This window comes from Heteronotia binoei, chromosome 9 (genome assembly GCF_032191835.1).
Source record: "Heteronotia binoei isolate CCM8104 ecotype False Entrance Well chromosome 9, APGP_CSIRO_Hbin_v1, whole genome shotgun sequence".
Taxonomy (NCBI): Eukaryota; Metazoa; Chordata; class Lepidosauria; order Squamata; family Gekkonidae; genus Heteronotia; species Heteronotia binoei.
In genome coordinates this window covers 49,424,588-49,445,518 of record NC_083231.1, presented here as the reverse complement: position 1 = coordinate 49,445,518, position 20,931 = coordinate 49,424,588, and the positions used below count along the sequence as shown (strand labels likewise).

Genomic DNA, 20,931 nt, shown 5'->3' with positions numbered 1-20,931 from the left:
AAGTAGTTAGAACTTATTCTCCTTTTCTTGTAATACTAAGATTGAGGGGCATCCAAAGAAACTGCTGAACAGTTGATTAAGGATGACAACAGAAAAACTTCACTCAAACACTTTAAAAGGGGATCAGAGAAATTGATGGAACATAGATCCATCAATACCTATTGAACATGATGCTTGTATGAAACCTCCATATCCAAAGGAAGTAAACCTGTGTGTGTGTGTGTGTGTGTGCGAGAGAGAGAGAGAGAGAGATGAGAGGCCACAGCCTTTATTTTCCTTGTAAGGCCTTTCAAGTATCTGGTTGGCCACTATTTATTTATTTATTGGATTTTGGACTCCCTCCCCTGCCAAGAAAGGCTCTGGGTGGTGTGCAACATAAAGATTAATACAATGTAAATACTGCATAATATAATTGAAAACCATATCTGAAACGGATGTTGAACTAAAAGCACAACTCCTCAAATGCAACACAGATGCTGTTAAGCCTGTTAGAATCTACAGAACAAAGGACAGAACAGGTTAGAGAAAGCCAGTTAGAGAAGAGATTCGGCCAGTTGCTTTCAATGTGTAAGAAAATTCTTTATAGTACTCAAGTGCCTCAGTGCTTTCCTAATTTCAACATAGGGTGTAGTTGCAATATTTAATGTTGGCAGTAAGACAAGTTAGACACTAGATGGCAGCAGAGGACTATGCACAAAACATTTCCAGGTTCAATTAACTGCATCCCTAATATAAAAGCTTAAGACAAAAATAACGTTGAAGTGTATTTTTATTAGCTTATATCAAGGCCCTCCTCCTCTTATCTTATTCCTGAAAACTACATAAAAACTAGTAATATAGTGACATGGTACAATATGACAAAATAGAGAATGGAAAGTCCAAATAGTGAGGGCAGGGAAAATGAGATGTCTCCTACCTCCTGCAAACCTTGCAGGTCCCTGGCATATTTTGTTATAATTTTGGTTCCAGGGAGGACACCTTGACCATTTATTCCTGAGTTTGGGGTAAGACAGTACCAGTCAAATCTGTGTGTTTGTGTGTGTTTATGGAGATGAAATTCCAGAATTTCAGGACATTTATTTTCAATGGGGGAATCAATTTGAGGGTCTAGTACAGTTGGCATACTTTGTTGCTGTGATTTATCTCATTTCACAAAATACGAAAAGCTTCCTTTGCAAAACCCCCCACCATTGTAAAGAAAAGTTGTTGAAAACACTTTTGATTTTTAAAAACAGTGTGTATTTGATTCTATGTAACGAATCTATCATTTTCAATCAATCAGTTTCTATGAGGTACATATCTTTATGTTGGGCATCCACTGGAGAACTATCTTTATTATTTACTACTACAACTTAAAGAGTTCCTGGTGAGTGGGGTGGCTGGCTCAGAGCAGCAGCAGCTGGCCTTAAAAGTTCCTCCTCTGGGGCTTGTTTCCAATGATTATTGGTTGGAAGTGCTCCTGATCCCCTGCAATGATCAAGTTAGAAAGGAAGATGTCACTGCAGAGAAATCAGGAGAATCAAAGGAAAACAAGATGCCTGTTGCTGCAGCTCAGAGCTTTTTTTTTGGTAGCATGAACTCCTTTGCATATTAGGCCATACACCCTTCATGTAGCCAATCCTCCTGGAGCTTACAGTAGCACCCCTGTAAGATCTTAGAGGATTGGCTACATCAGGGGTGTATGGCCTAATATGCAAAGGAGTTCCTGACACAAAAAAAGCTCTGCTGCTGCTGACAGTAAGCACTTGAATACACACGAAATTGATTGTTCTCAGTGTTTTTTGTAATGCCTAAGAATTCCAGATTTATATTTACCACTACAGAAATAACAGTAACTATCTGAAACAGGGATTTTCATTTGTACACTCAGTTCAGGAATTTTGGAATGCATGTACCTAGCAAAAACCAGTTGTTTGTACAAAATAAATTTATAAATGGCTGAGAAAGAAACAATGCTCCAGTTAAAAGTTCTCCTTAGTTATGAAATATGGTGGCTTTAAGCAATCTACTGTTTCTCAATTTCACCCACAAATTTTAATACTGGTATAACTGTACTAACACATTCTATAGTGCTGTCATAACAGGATTACTGAGAATAATCTACTTGAAGCATGATGAGCACTGCACATTATTATGAACAGAAATCAGTCTTGTCAGATGTGTGGTGTTGGGACATTTGAGTTTGGTGCAGGACTTGTTTGGGGAAAAAAAAGTATTCATATAGCCTACCATAACAGTGCCTGTCAAAAACATAGGGCGTTTTTGCACAGGGCTTACCCCGGAGCGACGTCCCTCTTCACTGCGCAGCGTCTGCACGGATTTCGCACCAACTGCTCCGCAGAACCCGGAAGAGCCGCAAAGTGCCGCAGCTTTTGCGTCGCAAATGTAAACCGCCAAAAAACAGTTTACATTTGCGACGCAAAAGCCACGGCTCTTCGGAGCAGTTGGTGCGAAATCCGCGCAGACGCTGTGCGGTGAAGAGGGACGTCACTCCGGGGTAAGCCCAGTGCAAAAACGCCCATAATTTCACATGAGTTTCCATTTATGTCTTTTTTACAATACAGGCTAATCACTGCATTGCAATGAAAATACAGTGTCATTCAGAATCCTCTGTAAAGATGGACCTGTTTTACATTAAGCATTGCTCTTTTCAATCCTGGATAGTTTAAGAACCTACTTTAGGAAGCTGCTCTTGTTCAAGCTTGCTGTAGGCTTGATTTGGGAATACTCTTTCTTTTTTCTATACCTACAATTCTACTCCAATCCAGGAATTAAAATGTTTTTAGAAAGAACAATCAAAACCAATCCCACAAGTTGGAGGAGGATACAATAAAATTCCTTCTGCCAAAGGATGTAAGATTTATTTCTGTCTTGTTTGCTTAATCAGGAGACACTTAATTCCTATTGATTTAAGATTTTAACTCCAGAATTAGTTAACCATGCAAATACATGCAAGTGCTTTATACTGACTCAGACCACTGATCCACCAAGCCTAGTACTGTGTAATCCAACTAGCAAGGCTCTTCAAGGACTCAGACAGGGTTCTTTCCTAGCTCTGCTACCTGAAATTTTAACAGAAAGCACCAGGGACTGAATCTTCTGCATGCAAAGCACATGCTCTACCTGTGAGCTGTAAGTAATTGGATTTGTCAAGCAAGATTCCCCAAGACCATAGATACACTTTTCACTTACCAAATATGCTGTGCAGTACTGCAAAGGGTGGTCTGAGCAACCACCCTTTGGTCATCTTTATCAGCTTTTGTATTTTAAAGCTCTACATCACTCACGTTGTATTTATCACAAGGCTTCCTATACCCTGAAGCCAAACTAGCAGCTTAAACTCACATTAATTTATTCCTGTAATTTTGTATTAACTACAAACTTCCAAGCCATATGCTATTTGCATAGATAATTTTTGTCATTTATAGATGCACTTAGTGTGCATTTGTGTGTGCATGTGTTCACATGAGAGTGAATCTAGTACTGAAAGTAAAATACAAGATTTATAGTACACCTGGTACTCTAGAAATGCCTGCAAAAGAAGAGAACTAACTTTTGTAGTGAACTTCAAAAAGAATGAATATAATAAAGAAAGCTGCTTAGAATACAAGTTCTGTCACCAAGGCCGGATCTACAGGGGGGCAAAAGGGGTGGCTTGCCCCAGATGCCACCTGGGGGGGGTGCCAAATTGGGCGCTCCCTGGGGGGTGGGAGAAACAAGCAGCCCTGCAGATTGGCTGCTTTTGCTGCTTCTCTCTCTTGCTGGGAGGAGGTGAAAGTAGCTCCTCTGATCTGCCTCCCCTCCCATTTAAATGGGGAGAGAGGCAGATCAGCTGCTTGGATGGCCGCTACGGCATTGTACCCTACTGAAGTCCCTGCCCCCCCAGGCTCCACCCCCAAATCTCCAGGACTTTCCCAATGTTTATCTGACAACCCCACCCTCCACTCCCCACCAGCAGCCAGGGAAGACCTGGCAACCCTTGCTTCTTAGCCAGGGAAGGGCACAGAAGGCAGCTGGGATGCCGTTTGCAGCAAGTGTACGTGCACATGAAAGCTCATTCCTTGAATGAATTTGGTTGGTCTTAAGGGTGTCACTGAACTCAAGTGTGTTCTAACTATAGCCAGTTGGGAGGAGGGGAATCTTTGGAAATTGTGTGAAAGTCCAGGTCAGTTAGTGTTCCTGAATGTTCATCATTGAAGCCACTTGGAGAACCAGGCTTCACATTACAAGAATGCAGGGCATGATTGCAAAGAAAAAGGGCAAACATCTTTATGTAAAATGGCAGAAGTAGGCTGAATACATTTCAGAAGCCTTTTTGTTTTTCTGTAGTCACATCTTTTTCTTATGGAATTATGAAGGCTGCTGTGCTATAGAATAACTGTTTTTTTGCATACTAAAATAATGGCTTTTAAATTAGTTTCTCGTGTCAACAGATTGCAACTAGCTCTGAATGCATCAACAAATCATCAGCCCACCTGTAAAAATCTGGATCACCTACTGTGGAAACTGGGCTGGATTCCGTCTCCCCATCATAGGATCAACACTGAAAGTGAAGATCCAGTTGCAGATATTTACAGCTGGAGAATGGCATGAATTACCACATCACAGTATGGACATCTCTGTGTGTCTGCCTTTCCCTCACTGATTTGCTGAGGCTCTGTGTTTAAGAATTATGCTAAATAGGCAAAACTAGGATGGTATGATTTTAGGAAAGGAATGTTTTACAAAACAAATAATAAGTTATCACTGACATGATGGGGCACAGGATTTGGGGAAAGTTACATTAGGGTTGCCAATCTCCAGTTGGAAGAAGGGGATCCCCTGGATTGGAGGCCTTTGCTCCACTTCAGGGTTATCAGAAGGTGGGAGCCAGGGAGGGAAATGCCTGCTGGACAATGCATTATTCCCTATCGAGAGCGATCCCCTGGAAAATACTGGAGAATCGATCCATGGGTAGCTGGGGCTCTTGGGGGTGGGGGGTTATTTTTTTGAGGTAGAGGCACCAAATTTTAAGCACAGCATCTGGTTCCTCTCAAAGTACCCCCCAAAGTTTCAAAAAGATTGGACCAGGGGGTCCAATTCTGTGAGTCCCAAAAGAAGGTGCCCCTATCCTCCATAATTTCCAATGGAAGGAAAACATTTAAAAGTCGCGCAGTTCCTTTAAATATAATGGCCACAACTCTCTTTGAAATTTAATTGCTTTTGTCACACCCTTGCTCTTGGCTCCACCCCCAAAGTCCCCAGATATTTCTAGAGTTGGACCCGGAAACCCTAGTTACATTTGGATGTATAAAATGACTACATATACACTTTCAAAATTGCAGATCTTCTTTGATGGCTTATATTTCATTTTAAATCTTAGTATTTGTTATATTAATAGCTTGTGTGGGCTCCTTCTTACTACATTATGCTACATTTTGCTTTGTGAAAGTGCTGCAGAGTGCTTCTTTGTTAAGTAGTCTAAGTAAAATGAGAAGCCCCCAAGCTACATGGAAAGAAACTATGCTGCTCAGGGAAACTGCATGGAGGCAAAGGGCATCAGCCTCATGGCCCTGATTGCTTTTCCCTTTTGGTGGGGGCCAAGATTTATACTCTTCTTTGATTTCATAGGTCACAAAAGGCAAGATAAACAACAATAATTTAGTAGCCACATAACTTGGTCTGTGCTATAAAAGCAGAATTCTTATTGTATTATACCTTTTTAAAAACTCTCAAAAGGTCTTTCCTCTTATTTTTGACCATTGATGATCTTGTCTCACATGTTTTCTCTAGAACTTAAGAGTGGCAATCTGCATTTATGTTTCTATATTCCTAAAGCTTCTCTGAATGACACAATACTTAGCGATGGTAACAATGAAAATACAGAAGGCATATAAGAAATATGTTGTTTTTTGTTTCATTACTAATGGAAAACATTGTATGAATAATGAAGCTTTACAAAAAGCTGTTTCAGCTGTGAACTCAAAATTCAACAAAAAATGACCATTTAACTGGGGGATTTACTAGATGGAGGGGCTGTGGCTTTTCAAGCAAAAAGGGCAAGGTTCAATCCCTGGTTTCTCTACTTTAAAAAGATCAGGTGACAGGTGATGCAAAAGAGCTCTGTTTGAGACTCTAGAGAGCCTCTGCCAGTCTGACTATACAGTACTGACCTCAATGGACCAATACTATGATTCTATATAAGACAGTTTCCTGCGTTTAATAAAGAGAAGCACACTTTTATTGTCTTTTGCTTGTCATACCGTTTAGACGCTGTATATTTATCTCACATTTCTTCAGGTGGGCATTCATGTTGGCCAGATTTAATGTACTGCCATTGGCCATCTTCTCTGGAAGATGTCAAAAAATTCCCTATGAACTTAGACAATTCCCCTGCAGTTTGAGAGCTGTTGAATCCGTTTCTCATGTTTTATTAATTTGTCCATTTTACATTAAATTCTGAGAAAAAAAACTGAATCTTCTTCTTTGCACATGGTGTGGCCTTCCTAACAGAGCTAAGATAGAGCCAAGTGGGCTGCCGAGTTGGTCTGAAGCAGCAGAACAAAATAAGAGTCAAGTTGCACCTTTAAGACAAACGAAGTTTTATTCAGAATGTAAGCTTTTGTGTGCTCTAAGCACACTTTATCAGATGAGGAATCAGGTACAGTGAGCAGAGCTACATATAACTGGTAGGCAGTGGTTTAGAATGCACAATGGTAGAATGCAGAATAGTAAAATTAGCAAATTGAGCAAACCTTTGATCTGGGTAACATGAGCGCTCATGTTACCCAGATCAAAGGTTTGCTCAATTTGTTAATTTTACTATTCTGCCATTGGATCTTAAATTTGTACCATTTTGCATTCTAAATTACAGCCTACCACCTATATGTAGCTCTGCTCACTGTACCTGATTCCTCGTCTGACAGAGTGAAGGTTACTTTCTAGTTATAACCCTCTTATAACCTCCAATGTCACCTGTTTCCTTCAGTTAGCAATTCAAACCAGGGAAGCTATTAACTGATTTATTTTGTTTATTTGTTGTTTTGTTCTTTCGCTGTATTTTAAACTTTTAACAAACTTTTGATATGCCAATAAAGTACACTTCTTCAGAGAGCTCAGGGTACGCAATTATCCCCTCTTCAATTTTAGCCACACATAATCTCTGTGAGGTCAAGATTACCCAGTAAACCAACATTAGAATTTTGTTCTCCCAGGTCCTAGTTCAATATTACCACTACACTACATCAGCTATTCTGTAAAACTACTGCTGACTTGCATCCTAAATATACATTCTTTTCCTTACAATTGATCCATCTTTTTAGTGGCAGATAGATCACATATATGAATGTATACCCATAGGGCAGGGTTGTACACCTAATCCTGTACTCATGGTGGGCTCCATGGTGGACAGGGCTTTTACATCAGGGAGAAGCGTAAACCAACACTGATGATTAGCAATTGTGTTTGGATTTTGCAGCAATCAATTGGTACAGCCATTGATGAGTTTGATGGCAAAATAATAGACCCTCGCTATTTGTGGGGGCTCTGTTCCTATACCACTGATAACGGCAAAATATTTGGAGGTAACCAAATATTCTACAAAATGTATCAGTGTAAAAATTATGATGATGGCATGGTGGCGGTATTAACACGATGAAAACAGTCTCATGATCAAACAGCAAACAAGTGAAATTGTGATTCATAAAACCATGAATGGTGAGGACCTACTGTAACTACAAATTTATTGTTTAAAAATATATATACCTGACTGCTTAGTATGAAAAGCACTTGTTTCTGCGAGGCATCACACCTGCACATAAATGCTATAGAATTAGTTTTAAAAGCTTTAATATACACATTTTCTCTAGGGCACAAATTTGTTCTCTATAATGACATGATAGCCAATAAAGAAAAAATAAAAGCTCTGTGCCTTTGTGCATACTGGTGAGGTATTTGGCCTAACATATTACTTGGAATGACAGTGATTTAAGGTGTGCCGTATCAGAGGCACAATTTACTACTGGAAAGAAAACACTTCAGCCAGTTGCCTTGACAACACACCATTGCTGAACTAAAAATTAAAGGAAACACCAGTCTCTCAGTTATGGCCAGGACTACAAAGCATTGATCAAATTAGGTTAAAAGAAAACTAATCCTAGAGTAAATCAGTGTCACCTGTGCTAAACAATATTAAGCATCTCTTGTTATCATGATCCTGGCTACAAAACCTGTAAGAAAACTGAGTGATTTATAGTAGATGAAAGTAATATAAAAAGAGAAGCAGCAACAATACAATGTAGTGCCAACTGCTCAAAAGTTTCATCTTCCTCCTTGGAAACTATGCAGGTCACTTGAGGTTCTAAGTGGAACCTGAAATGCTGGGGAGAAAAGGAGTGGCTTCTAATAGGATTCTAGTTTGATTTCTCTGCAGACTCTCCCATAGTTCTCCCTGCAGGGAATAATGCTTTCAAGAGCCAACACTGCGCGGCATGGTTTTAAATAATGAGAGTAAATAAGAATGATCAAAGTGAAGCTATGTTTTAAAACAAGACATCAATACCATTCAACAGCCCAGTTACCCTGCAGCTCCCAATTACCAAGACTAAATTTTGCTCTGGAAGTACTGAATTCTAAAACATCTACAGCAAACAAAATCCGTTTCTTATTTATGTGGTGCCTCACTATTTGTAACCTCAGGGTATTATCTCCTAAAAACATAGTTTCAAAAGCACCAAAATATAGAGCAAACAGAATTTTAGCAAGAGAAAGCTCAAAACTTGACATATTTTTTTTGACGGAAGCTTTCTAGCAGAAAAATAAGAAAACTCTCATTCCTGACTTTTTATGATTTTCTACACCGAAAAGTACTCAAAGGGGCTTATACAACAGAACTCAAAAGCATAACATTAGTACAAAAACATAAAAATGGAAAACAAACTAAACAAAAAACCACCAGCGGAAATAGCATACAAGTCTGATTTCTAAAGGCTCAGGAGAATAACATAACATTTTCACTTACCTCCAAAAGACAGCAAATTAAGTAGACATTTGGACTGCTAAAAGGAGCATTCTACAGCCAGGACCACCACAGAGAATGCTGTGCTCTGGCTGATGACAATCTAGCATACAGTGCCTAGGTTGCCAACTGCGTAGAGAGAAAAAGTCCTCTCTCTTTAATAACGGCTTAACGAGATATCATTTATCTCCATTACATGAAAAGTTTCAGCTATCCATTTGCATATATTAAGCCTCTATTAAAGAGGCAGGGTATTTCTCTGGGACTGTTGGCATTCCTGAGAATTTGTGGTACAAGATGGAGTGGCTGCGAGATAGAAATGTGTAACACTAAAACCACATTCAATTGCCTAACCTTAATTAAGAAATTGGGAATGTTATCTTTGCTCCAGTCCATATAGGGAACTTATGTCATGATTGACAAACATTGTGAATCATGTATCTTGTTCACTGAAGCACTGAGAGTATCATTGTTTCTTATAAAGGGTTGCAGCTTTATAAGTATGAATTAACATTTCTGAGAAGCTGAAAATGGAGGTGTCAGAAGGGTAGCCACGAGATACGCAAGAATGCTGAAAAGAAAGGGTGTAAGTATTCCCCAGATTGCTAGATGCAGCAGAAGCATCAAGGAGGCAGCTCTCAGTTCAAATGGTCTAGCCCAGGAGTGGCCAACGGTAGCTCTCCAGATGTTTTTTCCTACAACTCCCATCAGCCCCAGCCATTGGCCATGCTGGCTGGGGCTGATGGGAGTTGTAGGAAAAAACATCTGAAGAGCTACCGTTGGCCACCCCTGGTCTAGCCATTACAAAGCATGTTAGGCAATTTCATATCTATATGTAATCAACACCCTTTAGGTAATCCAAGTTTCTCAATTTAGTTTAATAAGTGAGGAAGAACACACATGATTTCTACAAGGGAAAGCCCCAGATTAAAATGTTTTCTTCATTTCAAAACACTGTCTCTTCAAAGACACAGTAAAAGACAAATGGAAAAATGTACTTAAGAAGTTACAAACAGAAGAATTTCTAAATAAACAGTGCCATCCTAAACAGTTACATCTTTGTAAATTCTGTGAAGCCAATGGGCTTAGAAGTGTGCAATTCTGTTTAGGTCTGCACTGTAAAATAAAATGAACATGTGCAATGCAGTCAAAACCAGAGGCCCTGGGGAACTGTCTGCTTGAAGATACATGCATATAATCACAGCGCTATTTTAATTTGATGCTCTCTTCCATTCCATATGGATCAAATGGCATGCTGATCCTCTTCAGGTTTTTAGAATGTTCACGCTTCAGATGGTGGATTAAATATCCATGAACTATAGCTTTCACAGTATCAAAAATCCAGTTCTTTTAAAAGGGCAAATCGATTTGTCTTATGGGTGTTGAGAAATACGCAGATGGATATAGGTCAATAAAAAAGATCATTGTGCAATTTTGATTCTCTGCATGGCATTGTAAGGTAACCTTCTAAGCAGGTAAGTAGTTATGAATTTTTAAAATACATGATGGAAATAAAAATGTAACTATTATAAAGACATTAATAAAACAGATTAAAAATAAAATGATCAAAAATGGAAATAGGGCCTTGGTTGTATGTGTTCATTTGCAGTGCAATCCTACATGGAGTTAATCCAGTCCAAGACCATGGTTTTGACTCATGCATAGGACTGCACTAATCCATACTAGTGTGCAGGACTGCACTATAAGCCTCAGCTTGTATGCATACATCACAGCAAAGTGACAATCAGGTGAGAAATGTTCATCCAATTCTGTGTGACAGCCATATGTTGCTAGGCACTGTCCTTAAACACAACAGGCTAATGCTTATTTACATCAGCATCTTGACCCAGACACAGTTCTGTTACGTAATTATTAAATATAGATTTACTTCATAATGCATTGATGCCTTGAACTTAGCTGAAACTGAGACAGGTACATGTTCTTGGCTGAGGCACACAAGCTAAGAATTCACTTTTTTTAATGAATCATATTAAAATAAATTTATTTCAAAAAGACTGCTTCTGTGATAACAAAAGTAGACAGGTTGATAACAATCTGAGCTTAGGTTCAATGTAATTACCAGCTAGAAGAGAGTTGTGCTGGGAATGTTATAAGAATGTTTTGATAAAGTAAATTACAGCTGAGACAAACTTCAATCATTTGGAAAAAAGAGTTGCTATCAGGAGGCACAGGCAAAAGGCTATGGAGTATTTTTCAGTTCCACCTGCAAAGACCTAGAGTTTCGTGGTTTGTATCACTCTTTGCATCACAAAACAGCACAAAATCAGTCTGTTTTGGAGGAACACAGATTTCTCTTCTTTAAAAAAACCACTTATAAGCCTTAAAACTACTAAGTGAAAATTAAATTTTAAAGTGCAAAAGATCAATTAGAGTTGAAGTTGTGAGCAGGAACTGAACAAATACATTGTTTTGATGACTGTATCCTATGCTGTTGGGTCCAGACTGAGACAGATGGTATTGCCGAAATGTGGAAACATTGTTCTGTTTAACATAATAAGATTTCAGCTGGTTGCTAATGACTTAAAGCATATTCCTTGGATCAGATTTTGAGTGTAACTATTCTGCATTAGAGACAATCTTCCAATGTGGGGTCCAAGGTGGATTTTTCAGTAGACAAGAGATGGAACTCTCATGCCTAAAATTAATCTCTGAGTATTATAGGCTAGGTAATATCAGCAATTATGCAAAATTAAACAACAACAAAAATTACATTTACTTGCCAGCTCTGGATTGGGAAATACATGGAGATTTTTTTTTGGGGGGGGGGAAGGTAGAGTCTGGGGGGGGGAAGGGTTTGGGAAGGGGACCTCAGCAGGTTACCAGCCATAGAATCCCCCATTCCAAAGCAGCCATTTTCTCCAAATGAATTGATTTATGTCATCTGGAGATCAGTTGTAAAAGCAGGAGCTCTCCAGATCCCACCTGGAGGTTGGAACCCTATTTTAGTGTGAAAACTATTTAGTGGGTTGAGCATGCAATAACAAAGATAAAGTGACTTAGTAGTGCTTTGATAATTTAAAAATGAGCAAGAGTGATCACAGACTCTTCTTTACTGTTGAACCTGAAGGTACACAGCTTGTAGTATACAAAATTTATTTATACAATTATTTATATTATTTTCATTAATCAGATTCTACTTTTGAACAAGCATGTTTAGAAGGGATCATAAACAATACCAAACAATCTTCTAAAAGTGGCCAAGAAAACAAGGCAAATCGCTAACAGACACAGTGAACTTCTGTTCAGAAATTCCTGTCAATGAACCAGTGAAAAGATATTAACAAATACATTTCAGTGAGGTGGTGGGGAAAAGGGAGGAGCCGACAAACCTCTTTAAAAATTCTCAGGGTCAAATCTTGTTTTTTATATATGCACAGAGAAAGAGAGAGAGACCTAGCAAATCATCCCTCCCCCAATATACTTGTTGTTTCACCTCACCTGAACTGTAATTAGTATCAAAAGTGGAAATAAGTTCAGCCATAGCTAATTAATTCCTGGTACCAATCATGTTTAGGACTGACAACAGCCTACTCACCTGCATCGCCAGTGTAAACCCTTGCAGATGAATTGTACAGTGTAATATTTTGCTCTATTCGTGGTGTGCTGATTATATTTCTATTAAAATACCTCTTTTTTGGACTAAAAAATCTTTGGATTGGAACAAGAACATGCTTCTACAAATGACAGCATATGCAAGCCTTTTACTAAGGCAAATGGATGAGGACATTTTGGGAAATGAAGCTGTGATGAACTAAACTGAGAGCAGGGATGGTAAGAGTACTGACATCTATAAACGTTGCAAAATGGCTTCCCCTGGGGGACAGAACTACTCACAATTGCCCACTGCATGTCTGAGATAACCTTGGGTATCTGCTTTATACAAATCCACAAATGAACTACTATAAATCAGGGATTCCAACATTAAAACTTACAGTTACCCAGAGACCTAGTTCAGGCACCCCCACAAAACAATATCATTTTACAGATAAGGAATACTGAATTGACTGTCCCTTTTTCAATAGTTTTACATAGTCATTTGGGTCACAATTCTTACTTATGCCTTTATGAGAGAGGAACAGCTGCAGTGTGACCAGCCAGGGGGAGACAGGATGAAGGAGCGGGAAAACTAAATAGATTGCTTGCCTTTGTAGCAGCTACCTATTGTAGAAAGTCTCTGGGAGAACAGGATGGACTGTCTTGAGAGCTCCATCTACAACAAGGAAGACTGAGAAGACTCCTTTTAAGTTCTTTATTCTGAAATTTTCAGCAATTTAGCTTGACAAAGTTTAGGCCATGATTACCTGGCAGATTAAAATCTCCCTTTTACCTATCCCTGATACATACAACCCCCTTATATACAACAAATCAATGGCTGCAGTGATGTATTGACTATTTCCAGGATTTTCTATTATTCTTTAACCCTAACAATGATGTGCTCTGTTTGGCAACAAAGGGATACCTATTGTTGGAGAAGGATTTATTTATTTATCTATTCAATTTGTATCCCACTCTCCCTCACTATTGTGGGGATGTGAAATTGTTTTCAGGTACCAACTGAAGCTATATGGCAGAGTCTATCCATGACTGTTTATTGCAGTTCTATACAAGCTAGAGGACAGGATGTAATATTCCTAAGAACATGATTTTTAATTGTCTTTTAAAGCAAGCTTCTAGCACTTCTGCAAAGTTTTAAAGTGTAAGGGAAATGGGTTGGATACAGCCAGGCTTTTCACTCAATATTACCCAATCCTTTCCTGCTAAAGCTCCTGTTCCAGATAGTTCCCCCCTCCAATTAACCTCTTTGGTTGTGAAATGAGACCCCCATTATTTCTTTTACACCAGTGGAAAACTTAGCTGGCCCCACCCTATCATTTGGTAAAATCTCAGAAACCAGAACAGCTGGTGAATAAGATTCCTAGTTCCAAGAAAATGGAATGTCAACATATTGAAAACTACAAAACATATTAAGCAAAAAAGTAAAACACTCAGATAAATCTATAAATGTACAAAGGTCACAAATTTCCTATGGTTTGGCACACAATTCTGTTTATTTGGTTTGGTCCTTCTATCTCCCTTAATCACTGTCTTAAGCCAATGGGTAGACTTTTCTGTTTCAACTGGTGACCCATATTTTTTGTTTTTAATTTAATTTTAATTGTTTAGATATGTGTGTACCTTTGAAATTATTTGCTGCCTTGAGGGCCTTAACTAAATGAAAAGCTGGAATTCAAATTTTAAAAACAGTAAGTTGATTAACTTGGGTGACCATTTTTGATTTCTTTCCTTGGTGCAAAGCACACAGAATTCTGAAACTACAGAAGGCCCTGATAAGAAATCACATTGCACATGTACATCCTGAGGATGACAAAAGACTATGGAAAGAGCTTATGGAGGAGCACAAAAGAATACGGCATGGCAGATTTCATGAGCCCTCATTTTTGTCTTGTTCTTCCTCCACAGCAGATAAGGTCTGCCTCTGCAAAATAATAAGCAGAACACTTGGTTTACAAAACACCTTGCACTAATTTTATGACTTGCTCTGGAGAGAGCAATTTTAGCCAGAACGGATATTTTCTATTACTTGAGATAATGATATAACCATGGCTGGTTAAGATGTAAATGAAACATTATTAAAAATGCAAAAAGCCTGTATCAGATAATACAAATTCTGCAACATGAAAAAGCATAATTTTAAAACCTGTACACAATCACAAGATTTTTCTCTAATTTTGTGTAATTTACTCTGAAGTTTTCACCTTTCCATAATTTTACTCAGTTTTTGCCAAACATCAGGAGGGAAAGCTCTAATCACTATACATTACATTCAAAATCTTTCTGGATTCTGAGATTTACTGGTAACAACTGCAAGCACAGTCTTCAGCCCTAAAAGGCAGAGACAGTGGCTGGGCCAAATAATCCAGAATGGTTGATTTTGTGGTCAAATGTAGGTAAGGTAGTGATGCTTCAAATTTCTCAGCAACCTGCATGTCAAACAAACTTAACCTTGTTTGACATTCACAATCAAACTGTTAGCTGGTCAGGGATATGTTTGGATTGCACCCAGGAACTCAAACAGTTGCAGAACACTAAACTCACAGCTGATTAGGGAGTCAGCTCAGAGGTGGGTTCTTATCCACCCAGACTACTCAGCCGTTGCAAAAAGTAGCTCTCCCTGCACCACGAACTGAGCAGGGGAAATGAGAAAAGGCTGGTTTCTTTCCTTTCTCTTCAGCCCAAGACAAAGAGAAGGAAAACTAGCTGGGCTTATGACACTCCCTGGTCCAATTTGTTGCATTTCAGCAAGCCTGAAAGGCAGCAAAGTTTCCACAATGGGGGATCCAAAGAGCTTGACTTTCATAGCTTGGAACTGGGTCTTGAGCCGCAATTGCCAGATACAAAGCAAAATGTCCCCAATAGAAGAACCAAAGGTGCTGCTCAACTGATCCCTCATCAGCTGGGAGTCAGCTTCTGATGGCTGTGAGTAGAGTGTGTCAGTAAATACACGTGAACAAGTTGCAAACAGTCTGCTGATTAACTGGCTGTCTGATCACTACTGGCAAATGGGAAGTGAGCTAAACTGGCAGGTGTTCTAGAATCCTTAATATGAGGGGAGACTTAATTCTACATATTGTGGCTTTAGCCACAGTGGATCTGTTGAATATCTTACTTAGGTTAATACCATGAATGGCAACCAGAGACAGGATCATTTTCAACTTTGTAAACTTATATGTGTGTGTGTAGATATAAATCAGCTCAAGCAAACCAACCCATAGTTATAAAAAGCTACAATGTATAGAATAACCAAGGCTGGAAATGTAAAAGTGCCTTTAGCTACAGCAACACGCAGTTGGATATATTTAATATCTAGCAACATACCTTTTGAAGAGGTTTGAGCTTGGTCTCCATTATAAAGTCATACTTGCAGAGTTCACAGCATCGTGTGTCTGAGCTCTTAATCCATTGATGCAGACAGGCTTGATGAACAAAACGAAGGGTTCCTGTGCAGCGACATGGTGTGATGAGGGGATTTTCATCATCTCCCTCACAGTGACAGATCCTGACAGGAAGGACAGCAATAGTAAGTAAGCAAATTTAAAGCTTATTTTCACTTTCTTTCATGCAAAAAACTGCCATTCAAAGTGCTGAAAGCATGTGACCTTTTAGATTAAGATTCCAGAATTATTATTCTTCACTTCTGGGTGAAGACCTAGAAGCAACATCACTATGTCATGTGACAGTTCAAGAATCCCCTCAATCTCTTTCCCACAGAGATTGGGAAAACTACTTAAGTGTCAAGGATGTGACAACTAAGTGGACAGTACATCTGCAATGTCCCCCTCCCCCCCTATTTTTTCCCACTATGAGAGTTGGGGGTGGGTGGGAGATAGTCTAGCCCCTGCCATCTGGCCAACTATCCTGAGAAGTAAGCATTTGTCATTTTGAACACATTGCACGTTGTGGTTAGTATAAATAAGTATTAGTATGCACTCTAAAAGACTGACCAAAAACTTGGTCTTAGCAGTAAATGGAAATCAGTATTCCTCCACATGAGGACTTTTATTTCAGTTCTGTCTAATCATCTCATGATTTTGCACATGATTTTTATGCTCTTTGACTGCTTTTAAAAAGTCTCCTCCATCAGATAATCCAACAGTCATAACAAACAATAACACTGTATACATTAGAACAAAGTTGAGTCCAGCAGCACCTTTAAGACCAACAGTTTTATTCTGGGTATAAGCTTTCATGTGCATTCACACTTCTCCAGATACACTGAAACAGAAGTCACCAACCACGAGATAGGTAGTGGGCAATGTTCCCTCTAATCCCTCCCACCCCAAGCAGAGCAGTTCATATCCTGCTGTAATATTAAAATGGGCAATGGGCAATGGGCAGTGCAAGACCCTGCACAGCTCCAGACTGCTGCTGAGTGGAGTTTCCTGTGTCAAGGAGCAGCTGCTCAAGCACCCAGCTCAGAAGGAGCCCTTGGTAACAGGTGAGGAGGATATTACCAGGAAGGGCCAATCACATCTAAGACTGGATGAAGGCAATTGGGAAGACCCATGAATAGCAGAAAAATAATATTGGTTGAGGTTGTATTTACATTTTCTAAAATATTTAAACGGAATCTCTAATCAGAAGAAAAAGTGAACAATTCCTACGTTAGCAAAAGTAGCAATAATTTTAATACACAGGGAGACAGACTGAAGATGAATTATTAATAATTTTTACCTAAAATGGAGGTAATCTAAGGAAGACAGGTGTCAAAGTGAAGAGTGCCTCCTATGTGGTAGAGTGGTTAGAGTGTCCGATTAGGATCCAAAATACCCAGATTCAGATCTTTATTGTACCAGGGAAGCTTGCTGGGTGACCCTGGGCTAATCATACACTCTCAGCCTAACTTACCTCACAGGGTTGCGAGGATAACACAAAGAAGAGTAGGCTGCTCTGATATTCATACATACAAATGAATTCTATAGTTCTTATGCACAAGTAACCATGGGAACAACCCAGTTACCATTAGCTGTAACAATGGTGAACTGACTAGTTAGCAACCACCAATAATAAAGGAGGAACAAAGATTAAAATGAATGAGTTTCCTCGTGATCTCAGCAAAACCAGCTCTTCTTACCATGTGAAAAAACAATAAACCAAATCTTGTCCTTTATGGACATCTAAAAAAAAAATGAGAATCTGCCTGACATCATCATGCCTTCTTCAACATATCCAGTCCTTTAAGGTCAACTTTATGCTTCTATGAAGGAAAAAAACATGAAGCCCATGAACAGATAATCAAATCAGATTATGTAAGAGTAACTCTTCTTTGAGTTACTCAATATATGTTTTATTCTGCTGGCTCATGACCATAATAAATTACTGATTGGCTGATTCCCTCTGTTTTCTACATAAAAGTGCTTTCTGTGTGGGAAACTTGTAATGTGAGATGAGCCCCGAGTGAAAAAGTAAAACAATAGCCATTAGCAAAGTACAAACATTCCTAGCAGCTAACTAACTTTGTGAGCATCATTATGATTTTGCCAGTGTGAAATGGTAATTTCCAAGCTGTACCCTTTACCAGTTTATATAAAACTTTTATATCTCAGTGTAAAACATTACATGAAGAGAACAACATAATTTTCTTTTTAAATTAAAGCAATTTCCGCGAAAGGATAATACATAGCTTTATTCATTTTAATTCTGGCTATATATAATTTATTTTTAGGCTTTACTTTTTGAGCCATTTAGAATTTAGACAAATAAACTGGAGACCCCGGAGTCCTTTTCAACTACTGTCAGAATTGTTTTAAATTATTCTGAAAGCTAAATATCACCCTAAAACTCCACTGGGACAGGGAAATAAAATGACACAACCACTTTGAAGCGAACGCTATGATTTTTCAGTAAAAATGTTTAACACAAAACACTGACTGAATTATAAATTAAAAACATGTAATGAGAATACAGAATACTGTGGCAATTGAAATAATGTCCAGAGGAAATGATTATGGAAGCAACTTTAAACATGTTAAGTGTTCTTGTCATCCATTTATTTTGGCTGTGTTGTAATTTATTCACTCATAAAATGATTGATTGAGTCTGATGGGATGTGCCCACAAAGATAATTAATGTATATGAGCATGGCCCAGGGGTTTTTTTTGGGGGGGGGGGCAGATTTACAACTGAAGTTTTGTGCGTTCATGACATGACTTGGTCCATTCCCACTATTACCAAAGATCTGTGACAGAAAAACAGACACACAAATGCCCTTTTAGACAGGCAACGCTCAAATATGTATGTTTATAGCTTGATACCCACCTCCTGTGCTGTGAGAAGTGACAGAAGCACAGATATAACTTTTTAAAGGCAAACAAAGACGCATGCCCTGCGTGTCTGTTTGTGTAATGTTCTGTAAAGACCCTTCTGACTTACGGCAATCCTATGAATTAATGCCCTCTAAAACAGGTGTGTTGAACTTATTTCTTATGAGGGCATTAATGAGAAGCTTGCTGGGCTGAGCCTTGTCTTAAGCAAGTAGTGGAGATATACACTTTATAAAGGACACACACAAACACAACTAAAGATTTTTTTAAAAAAACCCTTAAAATATGCTTAAAAGATTAGCACGTCTGAAATACTTTGTTTGTTTAACAGTTTCTGGTAACTGACACCTCTTGCTTTGAATTATTGCATCAAAATCTAGAGACAATGTCTGTGCTGTAGCAATCTTGAGTATGCTGTTCAGGTGTTGTTCAGTTGTATGTCTGTAAGTTGCAAACCTACTTTGATATATTGACATTCATTCCACAAATCTTCTGGTCAATGCTTTGAGCCTAAGACCATGAAATGGCTGGGCATTGTGCATAAGTTGCTTCATGTGCTGGTCAGCCAATGGAGCAAATATAGGCTTTGCTCTGTAGCTCTTGTGCGATTGAGCAAGCCTGGCAAAGCAAGCTGTGATGTAGAAGGAAGTGAGAGAGAGAAGGAAGCAGATTACAGAGAGGTGTTTATGGGCCTTATAAGAGCCCTCAGGGGGCCTGATCCAGCCCTTGGGCTGCATGTTTAACATCCCAGTCTAAAATGTCCTATCATTAACAGCCTGCTCAGGTCTTGATTAAGCCAATCCATTTCATGTTCTTTTCTTACTGCCTTCAGCTTTTCCTTGCATTATTGTATTTTATTGTCTTTTCCAGCATCTATTGTGTGTAAAGGAGCTTTGTGCTGGTATGACTGGCACAGAAGCAATTAGCTAAACTCAGGTTTAATAATGTCCCTTGCTTCTCAACACAATGTGGAAAATAAGCAGTAGGTCTATAACAGGAGCTAACTGAATCCCCATGAGCTAAAAAATACTTTTATAGCTATAATAACAGGAAACACTAAGCCCATCTTATACAGGCTTTAATCCAGGAGGAAGTATCTCAGACAGCCTCCTTGTCTAAGACTACAATAACTAAAGTTAACAGATCAGCTCTTACCCTCTTCTCCACACATTCTTATGCCACCCTTTTCTTCCAGCAGCGCAGGGAAATATATGAAGTATTTTCCTATTCTGTTTCATGTTTGCAATAGCCCTGAGGTGGTGGATTAGGGTGAAAGAGCAACTGGACCATAGAACCTTATGACAGAGGGAAGGTAACCGAAATCTCTCCTTGTCTTAAGCAAAAACAATTACTTTGACTCTTCCCAGTAAACGTTAATATCTTTTAAAAGAAAAAAAAAAATCCAGACCAGAAAACACTATGCCCTGGTCCTCAATAAGAAAAAAAACAGCACATTTTCATTTTTCTTCTTATATAACAGTATAATATAGCCAATCACATACCACATTTACCCAAAAGAAAGATTATCCCAATTGTAAGCTAACTGCCTCATGTAAAAGTTTTTAAAAATCATTACTGAGCAATAACTGTAATTTGTATGTGTATTTAAGACACCTTCCCCTTTTTGATGCTGTACCTTAAAACCTAGACTTGCATTTGAGTAAATATAGTACTTACTAGAGGTACATGGATGGGTTGTTCTTAGAAAACAGGATGGGAACACAAAGACGCAAGTTCACATACAACAATTATTGTTGACAAACACTGTAGACCAAATGTAAGAATCCAGGCTCTTCAATTTTTGTGACAAATGGTATATATATTTTGAGACAAATGGTATACACACACACACATATATATATGGATACATGGCTTGTGTGTGTGTATATTCATTCATGACTATGGGAAAAAATCTATCTCTAAACTATGGAATAAACTAAAAAGAAGGAAATTTCTGGCCTCATCATAAGAAAAAGAAAAAGAGCAGTTTATTTCCACCGGCACTATGGCCTAGTTTCCACAGTGTAATAACAGCACTATTTTAGTTTTTGCTTTATGAGCATCACCACACTGGAACTTTCCCCAAGGACAGAC

General features: G+C 38.7%; 1 protein-coding gene across 3 annotated transcripts in view; it reads right to left on the bottom strand.

The window, feature by feature from the left end:
• MARCHF1 (membrane associated ring-CH-type finger 1) overlaps positions 1 to 20,931 on the bottom strand; it is a 181,468-nt gene that overhangs the window by 21,393 nt on the left and 139,144 nt on the right. For all 3 annotated transcript variants that reach the window (XM_060246568.1, XM_060246569.1, XM_060246570.1), the window contains one exon: positions 15,893 to 16,073. In XM_060246568.1, coding sequence (XP_060102551.1) covers positions 15,893 to 16,073 — 181 coding nt within the window. The remainder of the gene's footprint in view (positions 1 to 15,892; positions 16,074 to 20,931) is intronic.